This window comes from Lissotriton helveticus, chromosome 5_1, assembly GCF_964261635.1.
Source record: "Lissotriton helveticus chromosome 5_1, aLisHel1.1, whole genome shotgun sequence".
Lineage (NCBI taxonomy): Eukaryota > Metazoa > Chordata > Amphibia > Caudata > Salamandridae > Lissotriton > Lissotriton helveticus.
The window spans coordinates 1401627471-1401651741 of NC_136065.1; the positions used below are offsets into that span (position 1 = coordinate 1401627471).

Sequence of the window (24271 nt, forward strand, 5' to 3'; positions counted from 1 at the left end):
GGTTGTCCTGTGGGCTGTTGCAGGTACATGTATAAATGGTCGGAGTCTGATATAAACAAGAGGACAAATCAAAATAGCACTTATTTGTCTCAGTGAAATACTTGCATTCTATCAAAGGCACCAATATAGCTCAGTAAACGAAACACGAATCAATATACTCGGTGCATATTTATTTCGCACATCTTAAATTTGTGAATGATATAAATTTCAACCCAAATGGTGGGAGATATTGCAATTAATGCATTGACAATATAAACTTAGAAACAACACATTTCTATATTTGAGTGAATTCAAATATGTGTCAATGCGCTCAAGGTGCATAGAAAAAGGGTATTAAGAAGGGATAGGTAAGTGGGGGTAAAGGTGGGGACCGGGTAAAGGTGGTGTGACTGAGTTAAAATCACAGTGAAAAATGAAAAAAGCCTTTACAGCCTATATACAGATCTAAAGGTTCCTAAAACAGTCTCAAACATAGGTTCCGTAGGTCTCCGTTATTTAGTCCTATGTTTTGGAACAAGAGAAGCAACAATAGTCGACGTTTCGACCCCTGAAAAGTACGGGTGATTCAAAACCTCAGGGTAGGGTCTTCATCAGGACGTAGAGGTATAACAGGAGCGCTTCGCATGAGGCCCGTTTGGGCCTGTAGCCTGGGGACCTTCTCTGACAGCAGTCAGAGGAGAAGAGACAGACAGACTAACGCTGCGATTAATAAGAGACACACGACGTGCCACCTCGGACCGGCTGGTCCTGTGGACAACAGAATCCCATACATTTGAACGAGTTTAGGACAAGCTCCCAACTTCTCGCAACAGAAAGGAACCTTGGAAGGTCCCCAGGCTACAGGCCCAAACGGGCCTCATGCGAAGCGCTCCTGTTATACCTCTACGTCCTGATGAAGACCCTACCCTGAGGTTTTGAATCACCCGTACTTTTCAGGGGTCGAAACGTCGACTATTGTTGCTTCTCTTGTTCCAAAACATAGGACTAAATAACGGAGACCTACGGAACCTATGTTTGAGACTGTTTTAGGAACCTTTAGATCTGTATATAGGCTGTAAAGGCTTTTTTCATTTTTCACTGTGATTTTAACTCAGTCACACCACCTTTACCCGGTCCCCACCTTTACCCCCACTTACCTATCCCTTCTTAATACCCTTTCTCTATGCACCTTGAGCGCATTGACACATATTTGAATTCACTCAAATATAGAAATGTGTTGTTTCTAAGTTTATATTGTCAATGCATTAATTGCAATATCTCCCACCATTTGGGTTGAAATTTATATCATTCACAAATTTAAGATGTGCGAAATAAATATGCACCGAGTATATTGATTCGTGTTTCGTTTACTGAGCTATATTGGTGCCTTTGATAGAATGCAAGTATTTCACTGAGACAAATAAGTGCTATTTTGATTTGTCCTCTTGTTTATATCAGACTCCGACCATTTATACATGTACCTGCTTATTTGACCTAGGTCAAGGAGTTCTTAGGGTCAACCCCGTTGTAACTCACTACTGTGGGCTGTTGCGGCTGCTGTTGGTGCTGGCGGGGCGCGGGGTGGCTGTTGCCTGGATGGGAGGTCGGGCCCCGGGGCGGCTGTTGCCTGGATGGGAGGTCGGGCCCCGGGGCTTTCGTTCTGGCTTGGGGATTTCGGGGGGGTGGTCCCTGGCAGGGGAGGCGCATGTGTGGCGCGCGCGTGGGGATGGGAAGCTGCAGGAGGATCTGTTGGCATGGCGCATGATGTGTGCTGTGGGGTCTGTGGATGGTGACTCTGATGCCGCCGGTGCTGGGCTGTTCGCCCCGCAGGGGTCGGACTCCGGGGAAGAAGTGGATGGGAGTGGGGATGATGGGGCTGCTATGAGCTAGTGTCTTGCAAGTACCGCGCGCATAACCTCTGTAAATATGTGATTTGCTCTGAGTCCCAAATGGATCTGTGTTTGATTTTGATTTGATAACTGCGCCCGGATGGGCCCTGACGACCTGAACGGAGTCTATATGCCTGTGTTCTCGCTTTGCCGAGTTTGTAGGGGAGGAAAAGATTTTGTTATTCCTGATTTTTATTGAAGTTTTTACTTTGTCAGGTGTTTCCAGGCAACGAACAAAAAAAGAGAAGTGATGATGTGCTTTCACCTGGCCGTATGTTTATTGTTTTACCATGACTGCGGAGTCCGTGTTTCTGGTGCCATGCTGCCGCCCGGCCTCCGGGATGTGGGCTGGGTGGCTGTGTCCTGTTGGTTGGCGTCCAGGTCCTCGGCTCAAGGAGGAGCCATGTACTGATATACTCCGATGTGTGTTTTTGCATCGCACTCAAGATAAAGTATTACAAAAAAAAAATGTTGAAAGAGATGTTACGTCATACAAACATTTTCAAATACCCTGTTAGGGCCCGTATAATAAAAGCGGGTCGACAAATACAAGCGCTCTGCCGCTGATACTATTTATGTCAAAGGACAAGTCCCACCTGACTTACTAGTAGTCACCAGTGCTCGTAAAAGAGCAAACTCTCAATCTAGCTATGTGCCCCTGCCCCATGAGGAGAGCAAGCACATGGACGCAGCAGGGAAGAGAGTAGCTGCCCAATCTGCAAGCCACTAGCGTATCGCCAACTCAAAGGGTTTGCTGGCCAGATACGAGACAGCTCACTGGAACGAGAAGTAAGAGCTCCTCCAACATGTCCCTGATGAGCACAGAAAAAGGTGACAAGAACTTGTCACGCAGGCAAACCTATCTCCCAACACCTCTATATGTTGTGCTCTAGACTTTACTAACACAGCAGCACGAGGAATTAACACAAGCATCCTACTTTCCCGCCATGCTTGGCTGCGTATTTCAGGCTTTAGGCCAGAGGCCCAAAAAAGCCTCCTAAATATTTCCTTTGATAAGGAACACCTCTTTGGGCACCAGGTTGACGAGGCCCTAGAGAAAATAAAAGGACATGGAAATGTTAAAGCCATGGGTGCCCTTCAGACACCGTCACCTCAAGGCTTTTCACCATTCCAGCTACTGTGGAGGCTCCAAAACTACCACTCCGGAAGCCTCCACATCTTACAAACATGGCCAAAATCAGTATTCCTCCTCCAGAGGTTACTAAAGAAGCTCCTACAGGGGCAATAATACCATGGGGTAGAGGCAAAGGTGTTTCCCCATGCTGTGGAACTCTTGCAAGTAGTGACTTCCCCTCATCTGTATAACACCTGTCTGGGGTCGCCTACAGGATTTTCTACCCCCACATGATAATCAATAACATCAGACTAGTGAGTGTTGGGCATTATCGAACATTACTATTGCCTGTAGCACATGAACACACCTCCCAACAGATTACCTCACACTACAGGTTATCAACAGTGCATAAAACTACTCAAACAGGAAGTTCGAGCTCCTCTTCTCAAAAGGAGCGATGGAACCTGTCCCTCTACACCATCAAGGGTCAGGAGTATACTCCTTATACGTCCTAACCCCCAGAGGGACAAATCATTACAGCCCATACTAGATCAGAGGCCCCTGAACCACTACATCCTTTCTCTTCCAGGGTATATATTTATCAATAGTCATAAGCACTGAATTATCTCCGCCCATATGCGTGAACCCGGAACACATATCCTAATACATATGTGTAAAATATATCAAAAGAGTACATAGTACTAAAACATTATACACATATACATGTTTAAACTAATAATATGCAGCCCACAAACCTATCCAATAGGCTAATAAAGCCATAATTACATGTCTTTCTGTAGTATGAAAATAACTCATAACATATAATGCAAGAAAAGGACAAGAACATTAGTTGCATTCCACAGAAAACAACCTTTTATTTTCATCAAAGAAAACAGGTAATGAAAGGCAATTAGCCTAAACAGGCTGCATAAGCATATAACATCCCTGTACAGAAAAGGAGACTGGCACCTCACCTTTAAGGCCTCAGAGAATCTGAACACTTTGCCTTTAAGGCCTCCAGGGTAAGCTTGCTCCCATCATGCCCCACAGGTGACAGTTAGGTCCGTTCTTTTTTGCTGCACTTTCTGAAAGGAACCTGGAACTTGAATTCAAATGATTTTGACTGTTTTCAGTCAGAATTTGGTTATTTCCTACTTTTTTCGATATTTCTGATTGTTGGCGGTATTTGGATTCTATTTTTTAGTCCGATATGCCACCTTTATTTTACAAGTGTCCTTCCTGTGGGAAGATGATGTCCAAAACCGATCCTCATTCGGTTTGTGTGGTGTTTGCCTTCTTGTCATGACACAGAGACATGTTACCACTGTTTAACTTTGCAGAAGGACTTTGAAGGAGAGAGAGAAGATCCGACTTCTTGGACTTATGGAGAGAGGGAAATATCATGAAAAGGGCCCAGGAAGTCAACTTTCATCTGGAAGGCCCTCATCTCCCAGAAAACGTTGATCTCCTTCTCCTGACGGTAGGAGTAAGAAAAGGCATCCTGATGTACCGTCTACGTCGAGACCTGTTGAAAAAGTAAGGTCGACATCGAAGTCTAGATCGCCGTTGGCGCTGTCGACGTCAAGGCCAGTGGAAAGAGTGAAATCATCGTCTAAGACATCACCTTTAAGAAGTAAGTCGATGTTGAAAACGGTTGAAGAAACAAAATCGCAGTCGAAGAGTTTATCGACGTCGAAACATGTGGTGTCGATTGCAGTAAAATCTACGTCGAAGGTGAGTAGTAGATCGATGTCGAGGGTGAGGAGTAGATCGACGTCAAGACCTGAAAAGCGTAGGAGGTCAGGATCACGATCGCCGTCGAGACTTAAGTCTACGTCGAGACATGCTTCGCACTCGAGGCATGAGAAATCTCGATCGACGTCGTAGAGGCTACCGATGTCCAGGAAGTCGACGTCAAGATCTCCGCCACCTGTTTCAAGTTTGGCGTCGAGGCATTCTAGATCAACCTCTCTGACCCGTCACAGGTCTTTGTCGAAGTCAGAGCAGACGTCGAGGACACCGACTGACCATAAGCGGTCGACGTGGAAGGGTCTGACGTCGAGGGCGTCTTCCCATAGATCTCCATCTATCAGAGCCTCTCCGCATCAGTCGTCGTTGATGGTGGCTCATTCGGTTTCGACGTCGAGGGACAGGCAATTGCTCCCTGTGGAAGATGCGAGTTGACCAGTGTCTAGATCTCCATGTTCAATAAGGAGTTCTTCATCTTCAATGGGGATACAGATTATTCAAGTTACACCGGAGGGCTCTCCGGTGCGCAAGTCACCTCCTGTTAACATGTCCCCTAGATGGCTGGAAAGAATTAGTCATTGGAAGATGCAACCCAGAGCTGATGAAAGGGATCTTGCCTTGGAATGTTCAAGACCTCCTGCTAGTAGGTTTCCAAGACGTTGCAGATCTCCTCTGAAGCAATGTTCACACTCAAAAGATCGCACCAGATCATATCGGTCTCCTACGCCAAGGAGAAGGCAGAGGTCTCCTACAACGACCACGTCCACGAGGTCATCCTACAGAGACTATTCTCCTACGATTTCTTCCAACGTCACCTTCCAGGGTATCGCCTGTTGATGATCTGGGGACTTTCAGTGAGGTGTTATGTCGGGGTGCCAACAAGTTTAACATAACTATGTCTGTGCCTCAAGTTACTTCATCGGTTATATTTGAGACATTACATTATAAGTCTTCGGCAAGACCTCTACTGCCTTGAGTGCCAGGATTACTGGAACCGGCAATGAAGACTTTAACACCTGCCACAGTGGGCTCAGAGCCCTCGAGGATTTCAAAGAAATATAAGGCTCCAGATCAGGATCCTTTATTCCTACGTACTGACCCAGCTCCGGATTCTCTCATAGTTGCCGCTGCCAGGAAGACACATTCTGCTACGTCAATTTCATCTGCTCCACCAGAAAAGGATAGCAAGAACATAGACTCCTTGGGACGGAGAATGTGTAATACGGCTGGTTCCGTAATGAGTGGCGAGTGCAGGCGCTCTACTGGGGCGCTGCGACCGACTGTTATGGGATTCCTTGACCAGATTTGTTGAGAAATTACCCAAGGAAGATCAAAAAGATTTCTTGGAAATTGTACAAGAAGGAGGTTTAGTTGCCAACCAGATTATTAGTACGGCGGCCGACTCTGCTGATTTAGAAGCTCATGGTTATGCCCATGGCATCTGATCAAGAAGATCAGCATGGCTCCGCCTCACGGGCCTCAAGCCTGACGCTCAGAGGAAATTTGATAATTTGCCTTTTGGTGGATCAACGTTGTTTGGGTCGCATGCAGACTATGAGATGGCTAAAATGAAAACTGAACTAGATACTCTTAAGGCCGTTGGCCTAGAGAAAAAGAGTTTTGTCGTCGCTTTTGTCCCTACGACAAGCTGTCTTTTCAACAGCGTGGGCAAACATCGAACTGGTCCTCACAAAACCAGGGTCAATCTCCACAAATGTCGCAGTATCAGCAACGCAGACCTGGACGGGACAGAGTCGGTAACAGACCGCAGTCTACAGCTTCAAAACAGCCTCAGAATCCATGAGATGGACCTTCCTCCAAAGCCGTTGTCCACTCCGGTAGGAGGAAGCATTGCATTATATCTGGACGAGTGGAGGCATTTAACAAAAGACAGGTCATCGACATCGTTCAGAACGGATATCTACTCAAATTCAAGAAACCTCCTCCTTCCATAGTTCTAACAGGTGTTTTTCATCAAAACCACTGCTTGCTGCAAAAGGAAGTGAACACCTTATTAACCACTTGGATGCTAAGCTTCATGCTGGTCTTCAATGCAATTTCCATTGAAATCAATGGAAACTCCATGACGAGCTGGGCTCGTCATGAGCGTCGAAGGGGTTAAACAAAAAATCCATAGAGAGAGTATCAACTCCACAAAGAAATCAAGGGCTCTACTCGCGTTTCTTCCTTGTTCGAAAGAAAGGTCCCACCGCAGAGTACAGACCTATACTGGATTTGAGATTGTTAAACAGATTCATTCGAAGAGAAAAATTTCAAATGATGGCTCTTCATCAAATCTTCCCTCAACTTCACCAAGGGGATTGGATGTATTCCATCGATTTGAAGGACGCATACTTTCATATACCAATTTCAAAGAGTCATCGCAAGTTTCTAAGGTTTCGAGTGTCTGTTCAACATTATCAATATGCAGTTCTACCGTTCGGGCTGAATTCAGCTCCCCGAACATTCTCCAAGTGTATGGCGGTGGTAGCCTCCTTCCTTCGGAAGCAGAGGATTGTCATTTACCCTTAATTGGACGACTGACTCCTGAAGAGCTCGTCTCCATCTCTGCTACAGGATCATCTCTCAAGATGCCTTCAACTGCTACACAAGCTGGGACTTCAGGTCAATTAAAAAAAGTCCATACTAAACCTCCTAGACACAGAAAAAGTAAACGTGTGTCCTTCGGAGGAGAGGTGGTTATCAATTCGAACAAAATGCCAGACTCTCCTCTCATACATGTTTCCCGACAGTTCGTCAAGTGTCATCTCTGCTGGGGTCAATGGCGTTGTGCATCTTTAGAGTACCAAACGCAAGATTGCACATGCGTCCACTGCAGCAATGTTTAGAGGATCAATGGATGCAAGTATCTGGGTGCTGGGAGGATCAGATAATCCTTCATCAGGCAGCCAAGGATTCCATCCGATGGTGGATGAAGAGATCGCACCTAATGAAAGGAGTACCGTTTCATCAGGATCCTCCAACACAGACTCTGATCACAGACGCCTCTCTCCGGGGTTGGGGTGCTCATATGGGTCCTCTGCAAGTACAAGGTCTTTGGTCCGACTCCGAGAGGGGTTACCACATCAATCTGCTAGAGCTAAGGGCTGTACATCTGGCTCTCAAGTCCCTATTTCCGTCGTTCAAGTCTCGATTCCTTCTAATTCAAACAGACAATACAACAACAATGTATTATTTAAACAAACAGGGAGGTACCCGGTCAAGGACTCTCTCCATGGAGGCTCAGACCACATGGGACTGGTTGCTGGCAATTAATTTGTCCATAGTAGCTGTTCATCTGCCCGGCTCTCTCAATTCTCAGGCGGATTTACTTAGCAGAGACTTCATCGAGGCTCACGACTTGGTTCTCAACGACTAAGTCGCAGGCAACATCTTCCAGACATCGACCTGTTTGCAGACGCGGGAAACGCAAAATGCCCCGTCTTCGCATCCAGGTTTCCCCAGAAAGGATCTCAAGGGAATGCCCTTCTGATAGTATGGCGTCAGAACTTACTGTACGCTTTTCCACCGATCCCATTAATACCAGCAGTGATCAACAAGATGTACAGGGCCAACTCCAGGATGATTCTCATAGCCCCGGAGTGGCCTTGCCAATGGTGGTTTCCAGACCTCCTTCAGTTATCAGAAGTGCTACACAGGAGATTGCCATGTCGCCCGGATCTTCTATCCAAGCAGGCGGGAAGAGTATTCCATCCCAACTTGTCCTACCTTCGGTTGGCAGCATGGCTCCTGAAGTCATCCAATATGGTCACTTACAATTAAATTCAGACTGTATGAATATTCTTAAGGAGGCAAAACGTCCTTCTACGAGGAAGACATATGCTTTCAAGTGGAAGCGATTCTTCCTATGGTGTGTGGACAATGGGCATGATCCCATCCAAGGTCAAGAGCAGGTGATTTTACCTTATTTGCTGCATTTGGCTAAGTCTGGCCTTCAGTTTAACTCTATTAAAGTTCAAATCAAATCAAAATTTCTTTATTCGGTTATTAAAACTCAATAACCATAAAAGTTCAGATAAAATCACAATCAATTAAATTCATCATAAGCACCATTACGTTGTCACACGAACATAAAAATTACTACATAAGTCAAGTGAAAGTTCAAGAATGATATCATATACAATACATCATATTAGGCTACCATGGATTTCCGTAATTTAAAAGCATTTTTTTAAAAGGAGGAAATAAATACGATGGTTAAAATGTTGTCCAATTTCTGTACAGCTAAAAACGCTGGGCGGCAGCGGTTAACTTCCATAGTCTTTAATAGGGGAATGATCCATCTTCGCCTAGGGATACTATAGAATTTACAGAATAGGATGTGCATATCTGATTGATCTGAAGAGTCATTGCAGGGGCATTTAATCAGTTGTTTAGACCAATCATTCATACCCGGGAAACTATATAGCCGAAATAATAAATGAAACCTAAAACTGACTAAGAAAAACTTCTCGTATTCGCTCATCTGAAGTTTAAGGTAAGGCTGCACTTTATTAGAAATAACCGTCTGAGCATGTGCTACTACTGTTAGATTTTTCATTTTGGTTTGTGCTCTAAATTCATGTAAAAAAGCCATACTCTTCTCTTTTAGAGCTTTCCTTGAAATATTACGTAGCGAGGTTGGATCAAAAAAATAATTTACAGTTCCCAAATCAGAGAAAAATTTCTTTAGATATGCCAACCAACCCATCTTGCCATTCCTTTCTAGGCCTAACACATTGTTTAAAATCAGGCGATTCAAACCGCATTCATCCGTAGTCCAGACTCTGTGCCATAACAAAATCGGGGCAGTTCTTATAATATCCACAAGATATGGTTCCCCCATTTCTACGTGACAAGCAAACGTAGAGACACTAGGTGGAACCGCCAAGAGATACTTCATAAAACGGTTTTCTACCACCTGTAGACATGTCACATTCGCGTGTCCCCATAAACCTGCTCCATATGTCACTACTGACAAACAAGTGGCTTTGTAAACGGTTAACATTTCCCCTATGGGCTTCCTGCCCATTTTGTGGCTAAAAATTTGTAATGCCGCTATGGCTTTACAATACAACAGTTTACGTGTTTTAATTGCAGTAATCCAATTACAATTGCGTTCAAACAAAACTCCTAGATAGGAAAAAGTTGGAGCAATGTCAACAGGGGTCTTACCAATAAAAACTGTTTTCCTCTTTTTATTTATACCACCACCGCAGGTCATGGTAAAAGTTTTAGAACAATTTATCTTTAAATTTAGGCCAGCCATAAAATTTGAAAATGAAGTAACCAAAACTTGCATGGCCAATGGGGTACGTCCCATCAGGACAGCATCATCTGCGTTCAGTAATGCGGGCAAAGATCTTTCTCCTACCATAGGCAGGTCCCTGCATTCATTCAGGAGGGTTTTCTCCACATCATTGATGTACAGTGTGAAGAGGAATGGGGCCAGCACGCAACCCTGTTGTACGCCCCTCGCAATACTAAAAGGTTCCGTGCATTCCCCATTTTTCCCAAACCTGATTCTTGCGGATGCCCCCTGATATAATTCCCTTAAGAAGTCTGTTTAAGATGACCCTACCAAACACTTTAATAGTACTATCCAAAAGTGAGATAGGGCGGTAACACTGGCAACTGAGTCTGTCCCCCTTTTTAAATATGGGGACAATCAATGATTCTCACGCCATGATGGAAGAGGGCCATTCTTAAAAGTATAGTTAAAAACTCTGGCCAATATCGGGGCCCATAAGTCAATGTTATTCTTAAATAGGTCTACTGGGACCCCATCAGGTCCAGGTGCCTTGCCCCCATGCTAATCTTTATGCTAGCGCTGACTTCTTCTGCAGTAAATGTCAGGGTGTTCTTAAACAGGTGTTCATCTCCATTTACAATTTAAGAATCTGGGAGATGATCTCCCTCCTGCTCCTCAGCATATAATTCTCCGAAGTGCTTAACCCACTTCGCTGCAGATATTGCTACCTCTATTGTGGCAGTATTATTATAGCTTGTGAAAGGGGAATTTACAGCTTTCCAGAATGCTACTGTGTCATGACTTTATGAGGCTTCACACAGAGCATCCCAGCTTTCCTTCTTATTTCTTAGCGCCCGTTTATAATTATATCTACATTCCTTGATTAGCATCCTATCTTTGAGCGGGGCATGTAATGCATTTTTTAAATTTGAATATGCTTTAGTACATGCAGAATCAAACCAACGTACTCTTGACTCTTCAGGGCCTTTAGTTTTAACCCAAAGAAGGTTTTTGATTTGAGTGATATGACCAAATAGTTATTAATAACAATGCCTTTGTCGACGTTCGCATCTGTACAGGCCTCAAACTGTAGCAAAGTACTCTTCACTAATTTATTAATGAAGTCTTCTGGGACTATAATTGACCATTTTAAAGCATAGCCATTTTTCCTAGTTATCGAGATGTTAGCCATTCGTACTTCGGGCGCTCCTATCTGACGTAGAGTACTATGTGCACTCTGAAGTACAATTCTCAAAGGGAAATGGTCACTAAGTGAGTTATTGAGCGTACTAAAAGACTGTACCATACCCCCATGTCTAGCAGTCATAATTATGTAATCTATCGTGGTTGTGGCACCTCTGCCACTAAAAGTGGGGACAAATGGACAATCCAAACTAGACACGCTAATTACAAAGCCCATGTCTAAACCAAACATAATCTCATTAAGATGGTCTCCACTCTTAGTGTGTTCAAAATGAGATAAAACAGTGTCTTTGTCGAACATGACACCGCATGTACCTATTTCGGCTCTTGTGCATAATGAACAGTTAAAATCTCCTGCCCAGATGATGCAGACCTCTCTACATCTCTGTGTTACAATGGCTTTTATATTCCTTTCTGAACATTTAAAAACGTTATCTATATCATCCGACTGGATATTATTATAAAAGTTTACTAATACCAGGCTAATGGTAATCCTAAGAATCTGATGATACCTATCACTAAACACAAAATCAATTTTAACATATGACAACATATTTGATATGTATGTGCACAATCCACCTTTTGCCCTTCCATGAGAAGAAGTAATAGCTGGGGAAAAATAAGTCCTAAAACCATTAACATGATCTGGATCCGTAGTCCAGGTTTCCTGTAGACACACGACCTCCTGGCTATTAACCAGGCTAATCCTATTCTCACTGCCCAATTTGGATCTTAGGCCAGCTATATTCCAGCTCACAAGTCACAGTATATCCTTTTTTTGTTTGTGCTGGCCAGCGAGCCCAGTATAGCTTCAGACCCCACCTTATTTCCACATGCTATGTCTTTAACACAAATGCTAGATACCCCCGGGCTGTTAACAGGGAGCTCCTTCGTAGTACGGTCTATGAGCCCTCTTTTTATCCTTGCCCTCTATCCCTTCTAAGATTATTCTAGATACGACACTTACACCTACACCTGTTGGGGCTGTTATTCTTCCATAATCTTTGTGTAATTTGACTCCGTAGAGTCAGTCAATGTCCTCCATCCCATTCAGTGCAGAGAAAGGATTAAATATTGGGACATTGAACCTGGTCCCTTGTCTGTCCCAGTCCTCAATTTGCCGATAGGGGTTTGATCTAGATATCTTTTGTCTCATTTGAGGATAGAAGTCAGACAAATCTCGAGTTTGAATACCCGTCGTTTCTCCAAAAGGGTTCCACCCACAGATGTGTCTGACAGCAAGTCTATCCCTAAAATTTACGACTATACAGTCCCCTGGTAGATCTTTATATGTACGGCCAACCCAATGTACTCTACGGACGTGTACGATTACCGCATGTACATGTCCTGGTAAAGGTCTATGTGTACTTAACCAATGTAAGACCTTATTTTTTAACATTACATAAGATTCCAGAATCGGTCTGTAGCTTTGGTACACCAGTCAATATCACGGTATATGGCATTGACTCAGGGGGTAAATCTATGTTGGGCTGTCTCACCTTTCGAGTAGCAATATTCTTAGTTACATTATCTCTGGTAGGATTTTCCCCTGATTTATCCATTAGAACATTTCCACCCACTGTTCTACTAGCAGTTTTATTGGGTACCTGGGCTTTATTAACAGTAGCTGCAAGTTGTTGTGTTGGCTGCTTTCCACCCTGAGTTACTATTGCAGTCGTTTTATGGGAGATTTTAGAAACGCTGCTAGCTGTGGGGAGTGTTACAGCTGATCCTATGACTTCCTTCTCCACCCCCTTTTTATTAAGTTGTTTCAGTATTTCGGAATTACCCAGTACCAAATTTTCAAGATTCCCCATTTTTTCAGCCAGAACTTTAGTTCTTTCCAGCAATGGAAGAATTAGGGATCTCAATGTGTGCTCCAGGTAAGTCATAAACCCTACAGGATTTGGAGGTAACGTGTCTGCATCAACCACCACGCTCTCACCGCTATTCTGGGTCTCAGGAGTGCTTAGATGACCCTTACCTGCTGCCACGCCCTGTTCTTGCACATGCGCAATAGAGACCGTTTTTTGCTGTTTACCAGCGCCTTTCCCCTTCCCCCCCCCCCCCCCCTCCCGCCCCCCCTTGTGGATTTTTCTTTTTATTTGTTCTTTTCTGTTTAAATTTCTGTCCTCTTTTAATTTGGGGGGATTCTCATTTTGTAATCCTAAAGATATGTTGGAGTTTGTCATCAAGGCAACATCTGAGCCCTCTAAGTTTGTAAGATCAATATTCAATATAGGGGACTTTAACGGAAGATGGGGCGGTAATAGTGTTGGAGTCAAAGATAGTCTAGTAGCCCTAGGGGAAGAAACTGGCGATATGGTTGTTTTTGGCAAGGTACATAGATTATCTATAGGCCTGGGGAACTCAGCAAAAGAATCTATAAGAATGGAATCCGAGGTGTTTGGTAGTGTTACAGAGATATTGGAAACTAGTGCAGGTAAACACATATTAGGGGGTAATGAGAAACGTCTCTCAGTTCTCTCAATGGCGGTGACTACCACCCCAATCGTCTTTTGCAACATTTTGTCTATTGCAGTCAGGGTTGGTAGAGGAGTGGTAGTACACTTTTTCATCCTAGAATTAGAACGCGTAGTCATAGGAGTATTCTTACCCATTGTCCAGAAAATGTTCAGTAATAGAAGACGGTTAAATTAGCACCTTCGATGAAATCGTTCCTGTTTAGGTGTTGCTACTCTGCAGCAGGAAATGTAAAGGAACTGAGCCCAGCCCAGACTCTTCTGGCCTCCGAGGGCCACAGAGGGCCCGCCCTTTGCCTGGGCTTAGCCCGGCGTCCCGCGAGGCGGGGCTGACGCTGTTTTTATGCGCCTCCTGGCGCGGTTTCCTGGTGCGCGGGCCGCATGGGGTGATGGTGATTGTAGTCCCCTGTCCCGCTCTCTGCTCGGCGGCCGCACTCAAGTGATGTCAGGAACGAGTGAGGCAGCGGGAGGCAGGCAGGTAACTCCGGCGGCTTCTTAGCAGGTACACAGGGCTGCGCGATGAGCAGGAAATAGGCTGCAAGTTCAGAATCTATGATCACAAGGATCGACAAAGTTCATCTTGCAGCAATCACCTAACCAGACTTCTTTCTTTAGGATGCCGGTGGTGAAAGACTTTCTGGAAGGCTTAAGAAAGGTATATCCTCCAGTCAGATCTCCCTCTCCTCCTTGAGAGCTTAACATTGTGTTAACTAAGCTAATGGGAGCTCCTTTCATGCCTATTCACAAAGCTTCCTTACAACATTTACCTTGGAAGGTTGCGTTCCTGGTAGCCATTACCTCGGCTCGCAGGGTGAGCGAGATCCAGGCTCTTTGTTGTAAGGAACCTTTCACTGTGTTTCATTTTAACAGGGTAGTTCTCAGAACACATCCTGGTTTTCTGCCCAAAGTAGTTTCGAATTTTCACATTAACCAAACTATAACTTTACCGACTTTCTTTCCGAATCCTGCGAATCCTCCAGAAAGATCTCTCAATTCTTTAGATGTCAAGAGGGTTCTCAAGTTTTATTTGGACAGAACAAAGGCATTGAGGAAGTCAGACTGTTAATTTGTTAACTCTGGTCCTATTAGCTCGGGGTCTGCAGCTTACAAAAGATCCATATCTAGATGGATTGTTTCTTGTATTATCCTGGCCTACCAATTAGCCAACAGAGCTTTGTCAGGGAGGCCAAAGGCTCATTCTACAAGGGGAAAGGCTTCTACCACAGGTCTCCTAAGGAATGTTCCCATGGCAGAAATTTGTAAAGCAGCTACATGGCGTTCAGTTTATACTTTTACTTGCCTTTACTGTCTTGATTAAGACACACAAGCAGATGCTCAGGTTGGGCAAGCCTCATTGAGAAACTTGTTTGCTAATACTAGCTAAGATGTATGTGTCAAAGTAGTTTTTCTACTTTCTGCTCGTCCGCTTGGAAGTGGGTATGAACTTGCTACTCTATTCGGTGCTTATCACTATTGATGAGTATCCCCTGGAAGAGAAGGGTTAGTTACTTACCTGTAATCTTAGTTCTCTTCCAGGGGTATACTCAAAGTCATAAGCACCCTCCCGCCTCCCCGGGCGAGCAGTAGCATTGTTTTTATATGTTATTATTGCATTGTGTATGCAGTTCCTACAGGTTTTCTTATACAGTACAAAAGAACTCACCTAACTGTCACCTGTGGGGCATGATAAGAGCAGACTTCTCCTGGAGGCCTTAAAGGCAAAGTGCTCAGATTCTCTGAGGCCTTAAAGGCTGTTTAGGCTAATTGCCTTTCATTACCTGTTTTCTTTGATGAAAATAAAAGGTGATTTTCTGTGGAATGCAACTAATGTTCATGTCCTTTTCTTGCATTATGTTATGAGTTATTTGCATACTACAGAAAGACATGTAATTATGGCTTTATTAGCCTATTGGATATGTTTTTGGGTTGCATATTATTAGTTTATATATGTGTATAATTTGTTAGTACTATGTACTCTTTTTATATATTTTACACATATATATGTATTGGGATATGTGTTCCGGGTTCCCGCATGTGGGCGGAGATAATTTCAGTGCTTATGACTTTGATGAGTATACCCCTGGAAGAGAACTAGGATTACAGGTAAGTAACGAATCCATCACAGCACTTTCATATGGTCACACTCCAAGATGTGATACCACTCCCTCAAAAAGCTACTTTCTCGCAGCCCTGGATTTGAAGGACACCCATTTCCATATTCCAGTATACCCAGCACATCACAAATACATCATATTTGTTATCAGGGAAGCACTACTAATTGAAAGTCCTACCTTTCAGGGTCACTACTGCACCACGGGTATTAACTAATGTCTATCAGTAGTTGCAGAACATCTGCGCAAACAGAAATCCATGTTTTCCCTTATCTGGACGATTGGCTCATCAAAGCCAGTACTCCTCTATGCCAGCATACCATAAATCTACTTCATCAGCTGGGCTTCACTGTCAATATACCAAAATCTCACCTTCAACCTCAATACATTCAACCATATCTTAGGGCAACTAGGATTAGTATATTCCAATACAGCAAGAATTCAAAATATTTAAACATTGATATCCCGCTTTCAAATCAATCACCAACTCACTGAACACACATCTTCTATTGCCATAGTACCCCATGCTCGACTTCACATGTGTCCATTACAGGAATGCCTAGCATAGCAGTGATCTCAGACACTGGGTTAGTTAGAATATCTGGTATTGATAAACAGCTGCACACATCACTCTCTGCAGTGGTTGAACATCAACAACCTGTTAATGGGGCAGCGTGATCCCCACATCACTCAGACAACAGACCCATCTCTCACAGACTGAGTTACACACTTATAAGACCTCACAGTCCAGGGTGTCTCCGATTCCAAGCACCAGACTTTCCACATCATCTACCTAGAGCTTTAAGTTCACCTAGAATTGAAAGCACTACTACCTCACCTTATCGGCAAGGTTGTTCTAGTCCGACGGACAATGCAACAACCATGTACTAGCTACAAAAGCAAGGTGAAAAGACACTCCACAGCTCTCACGCCTATTCCATACCATTTGGTACTGGCTTCTTCGTCACAGCATTCATCTGTTTGCTGAACACCTTCCATGAACAGACAACAACTTTGCTGACTTCAGCAGGATGCAGGAACAAGTCCACGAATAGGAACTCAATCCTTCAGTCCTCCTCCCTTATTTCCACAAATGTAGATTTCCACAAATGAATCAGTTCGCAGCCACAGACCACTCAAAGTGCCCCCTTTGCCTCCAGGTTCCCAAACTCCCTATCCAAGGGCAATGCTCTATGGATGAATTGGTTAGAGATATTTGCCTATGCTTTTCTGCCTCTCCCTATCCTTCCCTTTCTGTGGAAACTCCGGCAAACTTCTTTCACACTCATACTGGTTGCCCCTACATGGGCCTGCCAGCCATGGAACACAACGCCAGATAGATAGTTAAGTGCATTTAAATTTGTAAATCCAAAATAACTTTACCTACACCCCCTAGAGCACACTCTAATTGTAAAATTGTCGCTTCTATGGTTTTCCCAGACAACATCCCTAGCTGACATTTCCAAAGCAGCTGCATGGTCAATACCACACACCATCACAAAGTATTGTGTGGATGTTCTAGCACTCCAACAAGCTGATGTAGGACAGGCAGTGCTACGTACACACTTCCAAACAACACCCACAAGTTAGCCACCGCTTTACAGTCTTTGCAAAGCCTTTGTATGTACAGCTACACATGCCTCAAAATATTGTTACTTGCCCTGTAAGGATCTTTGTGGCATGTAGCGCTGTAGATTCACATGCTCCCATCCTCCTCCTCGGACACCTTTGGCCGTTGCAGTTAACTTAACCTTTACTACTACGCATGGACATCTCTTCACTACACTCACATTGTACTCCTTTCGCACCCGCCTGCAGGGAAAAAAAATCTAACAGTGGAGTCTATATCCATTATCCACATCCAGCACTAGATGGCAAGTGTATGCAAAGCATGTGAGTTCTAAGCTCTACATGCCACAAACCGATGATGCTTACATTGTAAGTAACATTATCCTTTCTTATAACCTGTTATGTTTGTATGATATCTGCAACATGATTAGGGTAGATGCTGTATCTGAAAGAGACACGTTAGTGATAGATTCCTTACCTTAGAATATCCCCAGGCGTCAGACTGGATCCAGAAATTTTTGCGTAGCAGTACCCTTGCGCGTCGGTAGGCGCCGTCTGCGGCTCCGCGTTCTTCGTGGGCGCCGTGATGACGTCGTCGGAGTACTTAGACGCCGCCTCCGCGTGCTGACGTCAGTTCTTCTTTTTTCCGCGCCAGCAGCGCAGATCCGGAAAAAGTGGTACCATAGTCTTTTTTGACTAAACATTTTGATCTCTTTTGATCGTTCTTTTCGAGTCTTCGACTCCAAACAGTGCCGGTAGTGATGCCTGGTTTCAAGCACTGTGAGGATTGCGGACGACTAATGTCGGTCACGTACCCTCACCGTCGATGTCTCCACTGTCTCGGCGTCGACCACGACGATAAGACCTGTTCCGACTGCCGGGCCTTAACTTCGAAAGCTAGGCGAGAGCGGTCCCTCAAGCGACTCGAGCTCCGCAGTCGGCCCCGTGCCAAGAGAGGTCCCGGTCCGAACGAGGTCGAGGGACCGGTCGCTGGAGCGGAGCTGCCATAGCTCCGGGAGTCGACATCACTCCTCTGGGTCGAAGTAGTCAGGTAAGCACAAGAAGTCGAAGAGACGTCATCGCTCTTCTGACTCCCCTCCCGACGCTCGCGCGACGCTGCCGGGGGTTCAGGTGACACCGCCCACGCGGCTCCGTCGCAGGCGCCGCGTCCGGCCCCATACCCTCCGGTCCCTGGGCCGCGCGCGATGCAGGAGGAGATCGAGCGGTTCCTCATGGCCATGAGGTCCCTCATGGCCATGAGGTCCCTCATGGCCATGAGGTCCCTCACTCCCCCGGCGGGCTCCGCGGCGCCTTCGGGCCCAGCGGACCCGTCTGGGGGCCCCAGCGGGTCGGGGGCCCCGACGCTGCCGAGTGCCTCGGCCTCGGTGCTGCCGGTGTCTTCGGGCCCGTCGCCGGTGGACCTCACGACCTCCCCGGCGCCGGCCCCTCAGGTGTCACCCCCGGCGCCGTCTTCGGACGGCACCTTCCCCGAGGCCTCCCTCGAACCGGAGCGGTGCCGCTGGGCACCGCTTCAGACGCCGTTCGGAGAGTTTATCTTTCATGAGCCGGCCCCATCATTTGACACCCCTGGGTACCAGGAGATGGGTGATGAGGATTGGGAGGGGTCTGAGAACCCTCTGACACGGGAGTGTCAGTCCCAGGAGGACTGGACAGGTGAACTTGGGGATGCCAGTGGTCTGGATATCTTGCCGAACACTGGTTTTGTCTCACCTCCTACCGTGGCTACGGAGGAGGGGGCAGCCTACAGTGTGGTGCTGACGCGGGCAGCCAAGGCCTTGGGCCTTGAGCTCACCGTCGCGGCCGTGAGGCCTAACCTCCTCACTGAGGTCCTTAAACCGCAGTCCAGCTCGGCCGAGCCTCTGCTGCCGTTTAATGAGGCCTTGACCGACGTTCTTTTGGGCACTTGGTCCAGGCCCGCTACAGGTTCGCCTGTAGATAGGAATGTGGCCAGACGCCACCGCCCGGCCCCGGGCGACCCTTGTTTCCTGTCCACCCACCCCACCCCTGAGAGCCTGGTGATCCAGGCGTCTAATTCCTTGACCGCATTCCCGTCGGCTCAGCCTGACAGGGAATCCAAGAGGTATGAGCAATACGGCAAGAAGGTATTCTCCTCCCTAAGTTTGGGACTGCGGTCTTCCAACACCGCATGCCTCTTGGGCCACTACACCCACTCCTTGTGGGACACGGTCGCGGACGTGCTGCCAGAATGCCCGTTGGAGGTATGGGCTAAACTCGGCCAAGCCCTTGTGGAGGGCCGAGATGCGGCACGTTATTCACTTCGGTGTGGACTGGATACCACCGATTCACTGGGCAAAGCGATGGCAACAACGGTGGCGATTCGTCACCACGTCTGGTTGAGATCTGCCAACTTTTCGGCTGATGTCCAGAATACACTGATGGACATGCTGTTTGATGGCCGTCGCCTTTTGGCGACAAGGCAGACCATGCGCTTGAGCGCTTTAAGGACTCCAGGGCTACGGCCAAGTCCTTGGGCCTCTCGGCCCCGCGCCATCAATCGGCTGCCTTTCACTCCTTTCGTGGCCACGGAAGGGGTGTTCCCACACGTGCTGCCAGCCACGCGCCGCAAGGTAATACCCAACGCGGTGGGGGCCGTGGAAACCGCCGTGGTGGTGGTCGGGGTCAACGGCGAGGTCAGTCCACACCTTCCCCCGCGGCATCCGCCTCAAAACCCTCCTAGTCAGTGCTTTCAGGCCCATGTGTCGACAGTGGGGGGCAGGGTTCGCCATCACCTCCTTCACTGGCGCACTGTCACGTCGGACAGGTGGGTGCTGGAAATCGTCCAAAGGGGCTACTCCCTCCCCTTCGAGACGACCCCTCCAGCCATGCAACCACAATGCCACCGAGTATCGGGGGATCATTTGCGACTTTTGCAGGAGGAAGTTACGGCCCACTTGGCCGAGGGGGGCCATCGAGCGCGTTCCTGTGCCAGAAGTAGGGTGTGGTTGTTACTCCCACTACTTTCTGGTACCCAAGTAGGGCAAAGGGGGCCTACGCCCTACCTTGGACCTCCGGAACGTCAACAGCTTCCTCCGGAAGGAGAAGTTCAAAATGCTGACACTGGCTCCGGTCTTAGCTGCCCTGGACCCAGAAGACTGGATGGTAGCGTTGGACTTGCAGGACGCTTATTTCCACATCCCCGTCCTGCCGCCCCACCGGCGCTACCTGCGGTTCATGGTTGGCCACGAGCACTTTCAGTTTACCGTGCTCCCCTTCGACCTTACAAGCGCCCAACGGGTGTTCACAAAGGTGATGGCGGTGGTCGCAGCTCATCTGCGCAGGTTAGGGGTTTCAGTCTTCCCCTTACCTCAACGACTGGTTGTTGAAGGCGGGCTCGCCCGAGACAGTCGTCAGCCACCTCCAGACTACGGCAGACCTCCTGCATCAGCTAGGGTTCTCCATCAATGTGCCAAAGTCACACCTGTGCCCCTCTCAGAAGCTCCTCTTCATCGGAGCGGTTCTCGGCGCAGTTTCGGGTTTATCCTCCCGAACAGCGGGTCCGGGATATTCAGGCTCTGATTCCACTCTTTCAGCCTTTATCCCTGGTCTCGGTCAGGTTGACGCTGCGGCTTCTGGGGCTGATGGCCTCCTGCATCCTTCTGGTGCATCACGCTCGGTGGCGGATGCGGGCTCTGCAGTGGGACCTGAAGTTTCAGTGGGCCCAGCATCAGGGCAACCTTTCCGACCATGTCCTGATCTCGGAGGGAACTGCGAGACAGCTGCAGTGGTGGCTCACGGACCGCGATTGGGTCTGCGGCAGATCCCTCTCCCTTCCCCAACCAAAGCACGTAGTTGTGACGGACGCGTCCCTCCAGGGCTGGGGAGGCCACATGGGAGAGGCGGAGGTCAGAGGCCACTGGTCTCCGGCGGAGTCCCAGCTCCATATCAACCTTTTGGAGCTGCGGGCGATTCGTCTAGCACTGAAGGCATTCCTCCCCTCTGTCCGGGGGAGTGTAGTGCAGGTGTTCACGGACAACACCACCGCCATGTGGTACTGCAACAAACAGGGCGGGGTGGGGTCGTGGACCCTTTGCCAGGAGGCTCTGCGCCTCTGGCAGTAGCTGGAACAGCAGGGCGTGACCCTGGTGGTTCAACACCTGGCAGGTTCTCTGAACACCAGGGCGGACGAACTCAGCCGTCGGTGCATGATGGATCACGAATGGCGTCTGAACTCGGACGTGGCGCAAGGCCTCTTTCAGCGATGGGGAGAGCCTTGGTTAGATCTTTTCGCCACCGAAGAGAACGCGCAATGTCATCAGTTCTGCGCGTTGGAATTTCCAAGGCGGCACTCGCTCGGCGACGCTTTTCGTCGCGTGTGGAGTTGCGGTCTGTTGTACGCCTTTCCGCCTATACCACTTATGCCCAGAGTGCTGAAGAAGATCAAGCGCGACCGGGCACAAGTCATCCTTGTGGCTCCGGACAGGGCACGAAGGTACTGGTATCCAGAGCTACTCAGTATGTCAGTCGATCCCCCGGTTCGTCTGCTTCTTCAGGAGGACCTTCTGTCGCAGCAGCAGGGGACGGTCCTCCACCCGAACCGGTCCAGTCTCCACCTCCATGCTTGGAGATTTGAGCGGCGACAGTTGAGGCCATTTGACTTGCCTCCTGAAGACTGTAATGTCTTTCTGGCAACCAGGCGTCCCTCCACAAAGTCGGTATACGCCTGCAGGTGGAACAGATTTGTGGCATGGTGCACAGCAAAGGCTGTGGATCCTCTTGCTGCCCCTCTTTCTGAGGTTCTTCTCTTCCTTCTTTCTCTTGCCCAGCAGGGCTCTGCTCTGGGCTCTATCAAGGGCTACCTTTCTGCCCTTTCAGCCTTTCTAAGGCTGCCTGATCAACCTTCTTTGTTCAAGTCCCCTATTGTAACTCGCTTTCGGAAGGGCATCACACACACATTCCCTCCTGTTCAGTTTGTGATGCCTAAGTGGGACTTGAACCTTGTTCTTACGTTTCTGATGTGCGCTCCCTTTGAGCCACTTCACAACTTTCCTCTCCGTCTTCTTACTTTGAACACTGCCTTCCTGGTTGCCATCACCTCTGCCAGGAGGGTGAGTGAGCTCCAGGCTCTTTCCTGTACACCCCCTTTCCTTTCTGTCCATCCGGACAAGGTTGTGTTGCGTACTAAGCCATCTTTCCTGCCCAAGGTTGTCACGGCCTTCCATATAGGGCAGACTATCACCTTGCCCACCTTCTTTCCGCCACCGCATCTCTCTAAAGAGGAAGAGCGGCTCCACCGTCTGGACCCAAAACGTGCGCTCTCATTTTACTTGGATCGCACACGCCAGTTCCGGGTGGATGACCAACTCTTTGTTGGTTACGTGGGCGCTAAGAAGGGAAAAGCGGTGCACAAGCGGACCATCTCGCTGTGGATCATCTGGTGTATCCAGGCATGTTACTCCTTGGCTAAAAAGGATCCCCCTGTTGGATTGCGGGCTCATTCCACCCGAGCCACGGCGACTACAACTGCCCTGGGCCGGGGAGTGCCCTTGCAGGACATTTGCCAGGCAGCTACGTGGGCCTCGCTGCACACGTTTGCAAGACACTACTGCCTGGACAGTCAAGTCCGGAGGGATGGCTTCTTTGGCCGTTCCGTCCTCCAGGACTTTCTGGTGTGATTATTGGTTCGCAAACCCACCACCGGGGTTGGTATTGCTGGGGTATCTATTCTAAGGTAAGGAATCTATCACTAACGTGTCTCTTTCAGATGCACAAGTTACTACTTGTGTAACGATATATCTGTAAGAGACATTAGTTAGTGATAGATTCCTTACCGACCCACCCATCCTCCCCGTTCTGCGAACCGATATCTAGGGTTAAGGTCATCCCCTTTCAGGGTCCTAATTTCAATGGCACCAGTGTTGGTTTTTAACATAGCTCAGCGCTTCTGGCGCGGAAAAGCTGTGTCTAAGAACTGACGTCAGCACGCGGAGGCGGCGTCGAAGTACTCTGACGACGTCATCACGGCGCCGACGACGGACGCGGAGCCGCTGACGACGCCTACCGACGCGCAAGGGTACTGCTACGCAAAAATTTCCGGATCCAGTCTGCCGCCTGGGGATATAAGGTAAGGAATCTATCACTAACTAATGTCTCTTACAGATATATCGTTACACAAGTAGTAAATTGTGCATTGTTTACACTTTATCATTTGGGCTGAACAAAAATGAGGCTTCCCTATACCTTTTTAATATGTATACGTTTTTGAGGTGACACAGGAGGCACTAATTCACACTAAGCCTTCAATGTCTTAATTTGTTGTGTTCATAATGATATTATATGGACTTAATGCACCAGTTTGCTCCTTGCAGTGAAGGTCCAAAGGCAGTTGCAGCTCCTCGTCCAGACAGATTGGTCAATCGTTTGAAAAGCATTACTTTAGATGATGCCAGTGCGCCACGTTTAATGGTTCTTCGCCAACCAAAGGGACCGGATAACACAAATGTATGTATATAACTTTATTGGACTATAATATTTCTCATTCATGATTTTCCATGCTGTAGTATGGTGTTACCAGATGTATAAGATGTTTTGACAATTAACCGTATAAGTTCATGAAAATTATAAAAATGTACCAGAATCTCTTGTGTTACAACCAATACTTAAAGCAGTAGTAAATCTTTGTATCCAAGTTAAGCATATTTATCATAAGCTCAGAACTGCTGCATTGCTTAGAGATCTGGAGGACCCTCTTAAAAGAAATGCATGGTCGATCCCTTTGATATATATAATCTTGTTAAAGGTAAGGTGAATGTGTTCTACATACTGGATTTCACATTTGCAGAGCTGACACATAGATTGTGCTGTAAGGACTTTTTTCTACTCTAGTACTTTAAAGCCTGGCTGTGTGATAAAATAAACAGATACACATGATAAACTAATTAAGAGGAAGATTGTGAAACTGCATATGCTAATTTCAGGTTTAA

At 47.2% G+C, this 24271-nt stretch overlaps 1 protein-coding gene across 9 annotated transcripts in view; it reads left to right on the top strand.

Annotated features, from left to right (window-relative positions):
• CSDE1 (cold shock domain containing E1) overlaps positions 1-24271 on the top strand; it is a 1051746-nt gene that overhangs the window by 968178 nt on the left and 59297 nt on the right. For 8 of the 9 annotated variants that reach the window (XM_078644375.1, XM_078644374.1, XM_078644378.1 and 5 more), the window contains one exon: positions 23657-23789. In XM_078644375.1, the coding sequence (XP_078500501.1) occupies positions 23657-23789 (133 nt within the window). The remainder of the gene's footprint in view (positions 1-23656; positions 23790-24271) is intronic. The other variant, XR_013594894.1, reaches the window with a different exon arrangement.